The 6,968-nt window shown below is 61.6% G+C and overlaps 1 protein-coding gene across 1 annotated transcript; it reads right to left on the reverse strand.

Annotated features, from left to right (window-relative positions):
• Positions 1–753: 753 nt before the first annotated feature.
• On the reverse strand, positions 754–6,548 carry LBHD2 (LBH domain containing 2). Its single transcript, XM_033190750.1, has 4 exons — positions 6,472–6,548; positions 4,687–4,789; positions 2,545–2,701; positions 754–1,089 (listed from the first exon to the last, which is right to left on the reverse strand). Exons 2-4 carry the CDS (start codon positions 4,753–4,755, stop codon positions 989–991), a joined length of 327 nt encoding a protein of 108 aa, XP_033046641.1. The 5' UTR covers positions 4,756–4,789; positions 6,472–6,548; the 3' UTR covers positions 754–988.
• Between the last annotated feature and the right edge of the window lie 420 nt (positions 6,549–6,968).

A 6,968-nucleotide genomic window follows, 5' to 3' on the forward strand; every position in this document is an offset into this window, starting at 1 on the left:
ACATTTATGGAGTGTCCCACTGCCCGGCCCTAAGCTTCCTCAGCCTGGCTCAGGCTGGCTAAGGGCAGAGGGCCAGGTTGGGGGGACACACCTGGAGAGGGGGCCCTGGGCCACACTCAGGGCTCTGCTCCCATGCCAGCTGCAACCAGGCAGCACGGCTCCCCTCCTGCAGTAGAACGGAGCCCAGAGACACTATCGATGGACCCAGTGGAGGGACAGGACCCCCACATAGGGCAGGAAGAGATGCCTGCTCAACCAACCTCTGATGCGGGTTCTGTGGCAGCCTTGTGGCTTCCTGACCTCAGGGATTCCCTTCGCAGCCCCTAGCCTTGGGCACCTTGCTTTGCACCTCAGTTCCCGCACGTGTAAAATGGGACCTTCACAAGAATTTAACGAGATCCAACCTGGAATGGTGCGGCCCACACCAGATGCCATTGCTGTGCTTTCCTGCACCCAGGTCCAGCCCTGGCCCCAAGGAGGTCCCACGGAGGGTTGGGAGGCCACCTGGAGGAGGCTGGTTCTGCCTTGGGCAGCCTTGGCCGAAGCAGAGAGAGGGTCCCTGGGCAGAGGCACCAGCCACAGAGCCAACTCAGCCCTGCCCAGCCTGCCCCAGGGCCATGACCAAGTGGTCACCTAAGAGGTGCTCTGGACTGGCCAGCCTGGGCTTGGAGCTGAGGCCCTCACCTGGAAGACCACAGGCAGAACCCAAACTGTCCTCAGTCTCCTGCATCCCCATCAAGTGTGTCTGCTGGCCACCAGGAAGTGCCTTTATTTCTGCTTCAAACCACGGAACAAAGCGGGGTGTGATCCAGACCTGGGCCATGGGCAGGAGAGGGCAGGGCTGCAGTCCTGGTCAGACCTGGTGAGACAGGAAGCAGCCTCTGGGCTCTCCCGGCTGGGCAGGCCCGGCCCTCCTGTGCATCAGCCTGGCCACCCTGGGGCAGAAGCCCTCAGCAGTCAGACAGCAGAGCCCAGCCACGTCCTTGTCCTATCCCTGGGCCGGGGCCACTGGGTCCTCAGAGCAGGCGCACTCTCTGCCAGCAGCATTTGCAGCTTTCCCTGGTTCTCCAGGCAGACTCCGGGAGGAGGCTGCAGAAACATAAAGGTGTTGGTTGTGGGGGGTACTGCAGCCTGAGAGGATCCCAGGGGCCTGAAATGAGCCTTTGGCAGGCAACTGGGCTGGGGCAGGCCAGGAGGTCCCCTTGGGTGATGAGAAGTGGGAGGGGTGCTTGGCCAGGGAGGCAGAATGAGTCTGGGCTCTGCAAGCAGGGGCAGCTCCCACATCTACCAGATGAAGGGGTGGCAGAGGGAAAGGAAGTCCAGGGCAGACTCAAGGACCTCCCCAGAGCCCAAGTCCCAGGGGTTACCCAAGGGGTGGTCCCTGATGCTGTCTTGGGCCCTGGGCAGAAACTGACAAGAGGTCGAGAGGGCTTTGGGCAGAGGTGGGCTTTATAGGTCCAGACAGATAACCTCTTCTGGCCACACTGAAAAGGGGGTTTCCTGGCCAGTACAGGCTGAGGTCTGGGGATGGGAGAGGGCAGGCAAGGTGCTGAGCAGCGCCAGCTGCGGCCGAATTCACTTCTTCCTCGGGGACTCCCAGGGGCCTCCAGGGGACAACATCTCCCAGGGCATAGCTCATGCCCCTTGCTCAGTCCACAGTGGTCCTCAGAGCCGTCCACAAGGTCCCCATGGCCCAGCCTGCTGCCTCTCTTGCTCCTTAGACCTGGCCCCGGCTGCCCCCTCCTGCTCACACAATTCTCCAGAAGTTTCAGCCTTTACTTATTTATTTTTGAGATGGAGTCACTCTATCACCCAGGCTGGAGTGCAGTGGCGTGATCTCAGCTCACTGCAACCTCTGCCTCCAGGGTTCAAGCGATTCTCCTGCCTCAGCCTCCTGAGTAGCTGGGATTACAAGCGCCTGCCACCATGCCTGGCTAATTTTTATATTTTTAGTAGAGATGGGGTTTCACCATGTTGGCCAGGCTGGTCTCGAACTCCTGACCGCAAGTGATCCGCCTGCCTCAGCCTCCCAAAGTGCTGGGATTACAGGCATGAGCCACTGCGCCTGGCCTGCTTTCAGCCTTTAAGCAGGGCACCTGCAGCCGGATGGAGCCTGCCAACAGGCCAGCCCATGCCCCACCACGTGCACCTGCACCCTCACAGCCTCCCAGGCCCTAGTGAGCAAGGCACACTTGCTCCAAAGGTGATGACAACGAGCAAGCGCTGGATGATGAGGGGCAAGAATGTGGCATCACTCATTCAATAAGTATGCACCGTGCACCTCCTGTGCCCAGGCCTGCGACTGAGAGTGGATGAGGGACCTCACTTGCTGGTGGGAGGGAGGACGGTGCTAGGGAGGGGGGGTCAAGGCCAGGCAGCACCTAGAGCCCCAGGCAGAGGCTCCAAGGCGGGCGGAGGATGGAGTGTGAACAGCCAGGAGGCAGGAAGGCCTTGTCTGCCAGAGTCGCAGGAAGCACGCCCTGCTTCTGACCCTGGCAGTGGCCACTTCCTCCTCGCAACACCCCCACAGGTGTCCTCACTTACCAGCAGCAGCCTGGCTCTGAGAGGGGCCCCTCTGGGCACTCTCCAGGGGCCAGCGCAGCTCCCTGCTCTCCACAGGGTCCACCTCACTGGGCTCCACCACGATTGACGGCAGCCGCTGGCCCAGTCGAGGGCCCTTCTCCCGGGCACCTGCCACAGCCTGCAGGGAGGATGGGCAGGAGCACGGCCATGCTAGGCCTGGTACTCCTGTTCCCTCCCACCCCCGTCCCACACACCGCCCCACTAGGGGTATCAGAGACACTTCCCACCCAGTCCCTAGGGCAAGGATGGGCGCATGTGTGTTCGCACAGGAACATCCCTGAGACGGGTCCCAGGCCCTACCAGGTCCCAACCCTGGGGGTAGGGTGCTCAGCCCTTGGGGTCACAGCTCTCAGGAAGCACCATAGGATGCAGCTGTGCTCAGCTCCAGGAGCCCATTGCACAGCCAGAGCCAGAGGCCGGAGAGGCCAAGGTCACCAGGAACGAGCCCAGGCTTCTGCGCACCCCCAGCTGCCTCCTGCACCCGGATTCCTGCCAGCCCCTTCCTGGGGTCTTCTCTGCTGGGCCCTTGGCCTCCTCCAGGCTCAGAGAAGCTGGGAAGCAGTTGCCATGGCAACCCAAGCGGCTGGCTCTGGGCTCGCTCTTGGTTCATTGTTCAGTGCTCACAGGAGTGTGTGGGGACTGCATCCCCAGGCCTTCTCAGTGCCCTCAGCATCTCCACCTCCCATTCAAGGCCTTTGAGGCTGCAATGCTATGTGCAGAACTCTGTGCCTCAGCACCCCAGTGGCCCTGACTTGCCTGCCCTGTCCCACCCCCACGCCTGTGCTCGGGTAGATGGCCCCGCCTGGAGCTCCCTGTCTCCCTTCTCTTCACCTAGAAGGGAAGCTGCTGGGTCCACCTTCCCAAAAGGGCACAAGGGCCTCGAGGAAGGACAGCCACGCAGCAGGGGGGACTTAGCTGAACGGCCCTTGGCCACTGCGGCAAGATCCCTGAACAGTACACATTCCTGAGCTCCAGCCCAGACTCTCTTTTAACCAAGGACCACAGGTGACCCTCAAGTGTGAGAACAGGTGTCACTGGACTGGGATGTCTGTGGAATGAAGGAACTGTCAGAGGACAGCAGAGCAGGAACCCCATCCCTACCCCAAAGGCTGGACCCTCCCAGGGGCCACCCTCATGCTGGCATTACCAGTCCAGGGGCTCATTCCCCAGCCTGCTCTCCCTCCCCATGTGCCATTCTCCTTCCTGTCCCCAACCAAGGGCGCTCCTCTCCAAATCTGCCCACTGGGGTGAACGAGGTCCAGGCCAGCAGTGTTTGCAGCTCAGAGGCCTGGTGCTCACCTCTGTCCACCCTGCCTGGGAGGTTGTGTCTGCAACCCCAAGTTCCAGACTGGTCCCTATGTCACTCCAGGCTGGTCCCCCTCTCTGGCCCCACTGCTCCCTGACAAGGAGAATGGCTGGGCTCTAGCTGGGCTCTAACACTCAGAATACTAAGGCTGCAACCCTGTGTAGGGAGCTTGTTTTTTTTAGTTTCATCAGCACCACCCCATCCCCCACCAAAAGGTGACACTAGGAGCAGGGAACCCTGGCGTTTCCTCACTCAGCAGAGAGCAAAGCTGCCTTGGGGGACAATCCCTGGGGTCCTCAGGTCAGGAAGGGGTGCTCAGTAAGCAAGGAATGCTGGCCTTCAATTGTTTTATCCTTTATATTTTTATAAAAGAGCAACGAGCTGGGCACAGTGGCTCACGCCTGTAATCCCAGCACTTTGGGAGGCCAAGGCGGGTGGATCACCTGAGGTCAGGAGTTCGAGACCAGCCTGGCGAAACCCAACTCTACTAAAAATACACAAGTAACCGGGTATAGTGGTGGGCACCTGTAATCCTAGCTACTCCAGAGGCTGAGGCAGGAGAATTGCTTGAACCTCAGAGGCGGAGGCTGCAGTGAGCCAAGATCACACCATTACACTCCAGCCTGGGTGACAGAGCAAGACTCCATGTCAAATATAAATAAAAAAATAAATGAGCAATGATCTCCCCCACCCAGATGGGTAAACTGAGGCCAGCAGCAAGGCAGGGCATGCCCCAAGTCATGGGACAGAGTTTGAGACTTGCTCCCTCCCAATCCCCCAGAGTCCCGAGCACGTACCTTCCCTGCTGGGCCTCCAGCCCCCTCAGCAGTGCCTGGCTGTGGTGAAGCAGGCCGGGGGGTGCTCATGCTGCTGCCACTGCGCCACTAAGCTGCACTAGGACTGGGAGCAGAAATGGGGTGTCTGCTGTTGGCCTGATGCTGGATCTACCCTCCCCCGAAGGCTTCAGGCACTGAGCCCACCCCACTCCACCCCAGCTCAGGCCCAGTGCCCATGGCTCCAGCTGGACCTGTATTGCACTGCTCCCTGCCTAAGCCCGCTGCCAGAGGGGGCACTGGACCCTGGCCGCATAGTGTGCCTGCAAGAGGGCACGGGCAGGAGGGGAGACCTGGAAAGGCTTCCTGGAAGAAGTCTGCTGATCTGAGGCCTGGGGGATGAGCAGGAGGTAGCCAGGCCAGTTGGGAGGACGGAAGCGCATTCTGAGACAGGAACAGTTCAGGAAGGGACAGAGCGTCCAAGGGACCTAAATGGGTTTCTGAGACAGGAGGCTGGTAGTAGTAGAGACTGGGTTTAAGTCAGCCAGAGACCAAGGTGCCCATTTTCTCCTTGAGAGCAGGCACCCTGCACACCCTGGGGCCAGGCCCTCAGCACCCACAGCCCAAGGGAAACTGACATCCTGCCTGCACTTGGCCACGCCCACTCAGGCTGGCCACAGCAGAGGGAGCCCCGCTGGAGCCCTGGCAGCAAGGGCACTGGGAAGAGAGCCCCTGCCAGGAGCCGGCACCAGCCAGACCCTTCACCTGCTGTGTGAGTTCTTGGGGCCACACCCAGGGCAGAGGCAGAAATGGGGGTGGGGTCTGGCAGTGGTTGGCATGCAGGCAGCAGAGGGCCATGGGCGGGGGCAGCCCTGCAGGAAGGGGACAGGGCAGTAGGAGAACAGAGACCAGCAGGATGGAATGCCTGTGTCGTCCTGCTGGGGTGGGTGAGGGTGGTCCTGTGGCTGCCAGCAAAGCAGAGGGCTGCTCTTCTGGGAAATGAGGTTTCTTTCACCAAACACCCCACTCAGGTCAGCTGGGGTCCCACTGAGGGCCCAGGGAGGGCTAGGAGGGCACACAGTGCAGGAGGCCTCTCGGGACAGCGAAGCCGCACCCTCTGGCCTAACCCCAGAGCCCAGGGATGTCTCGGTGTCCCCAGGTCCAGCCCTCTATCAAGCCTCTCCTGGATCCCATCCCAGGACCGCAGAACCCAGGTTAGAACCCAGGGCAGCCAGGACAGAGACCCAGCCAGACTTGGGAAGGAGGTAGAGGGAGAGGCAAGAAAAATATTGCCACAGAGACCAGGCGAGAGGTGACTGAGATGGAGACAGAGGAGAAGAGAGAGACAGAAACAGACCCGCAGATGACACTTGGCCCCGAGAGAGAGGATGACAGTGGCAGATGATAGAGCTGTCTGCTTGAGCCAGGTGGGGGCGGGTGGGGAGGGAGCAGGCAATCAGGAAACAAGTGCCCAAGGGCTGCCTTGCCCTGCCCAGCGCCAGAGTCCAGTGCCAGCTGGGGCACCCCACATCGAGGGCGCCCACCACCCCCAGCGCCGCGGGATCCCAGGTCTTGCCAGGCACAACCCCGGGGGCAAAAGCGCGCAGAGGCATGGCGTCCCACAGCCGGGCTAACCCTGCGAACCCACGCCGTCCCCTTCCCCAGGGAACTCGACTCAAAACTCCCCAAATCCCCCCATGCTCCTCCCTCTCCCAACCACCCCGCACCTGGCCGTCAGGGCGTGCCCGGGGCCCGCACTGCCGGGGCCAGGCTGGGGACGGGGCGACCCTGCGCCACACTCACACTCACAGCCCGCGCGGGTGCTGGCGCTGGGGCCTCCGCGCTCCGCTGGCTCCGCGCTCGCCCGGCTCGCCCTCCTCTCCGCGCTCCCCGCCCACGCGCGCTCTCCCGGCCTCCCTCGCACTCACGCCCTCCACGGGTCTGGCCGCCCGCCCGCCCTCGGCGCCTCTGCCCTCCCAGCTCCGGCCCCCAGGTAGGGCCCGGCCTCATCTTCCCTTAAGCCGACCCCTCCCCAAGGACCTGCCCCTGGCCACTTGAGACTGAGCCTCAAGATTGGCGTCCAGAAATTTGAGGTGCAGAATTCGGTGGGGCCAGGCCAGACACATGGAAAGAGGACTCCCTCCTATTGGGGAATAAGAGAGGAGTAAAAAGGACAAAAAAAAAAAGCAACTGCCGGGCGCAGTGGCTCACGCCTGTAATCCCAGCACTTTGGGAGGCCGAGGCCGGCAGATCACCTGAGGTCAGGAGTTCGAGATTAGCTTGGCCAATATGGTGAAATCCCGTCT

Source organism: Trachypithecus francoisi, unplaced genomic scaffold (genome assembly GCF_009764315.1).
Source record: "Trachypithecus francoisi isolate TF-2019V2 unplaced genomic scaffold, Tfra_2.0 Lachesis_group3, whole genome shotgun sequence".
In the NCBI taxonomy this organism is placed as follows: Eukaryota; Metazoa; Chordata; class Mammalia; order Primates; family Cercopithecidae; genus Trachypithecus; species Trachypithecus francoisi.

Excerpts from the sequence above, each read along its gene's own strand:
- LBHD2 (XM_033190750.1), bottom strand. The coding sequence starts at position 4,755 with ATGAGCACCCCCCGGCCTGCTTCACCACAGCCAGGCACTGCTGAGGGG. Across the intron at positions 2,702-4,686 it reads CTGGAGGCCCAGCAGGGAAG|GCTGTGGCAGGTGCCCGGGA; the intron begins GTACGTGCTCGG and ends TCCTCCCTGCAG. Across the intron at positions 1,090-2,544 it reads TCAGAGCCAGGCTGCTGCTG|CCTCCTCCCGGAGTCTGCCT; the intron begins GTAAGTGAGGAC and ends ATGTTTCTGCAG.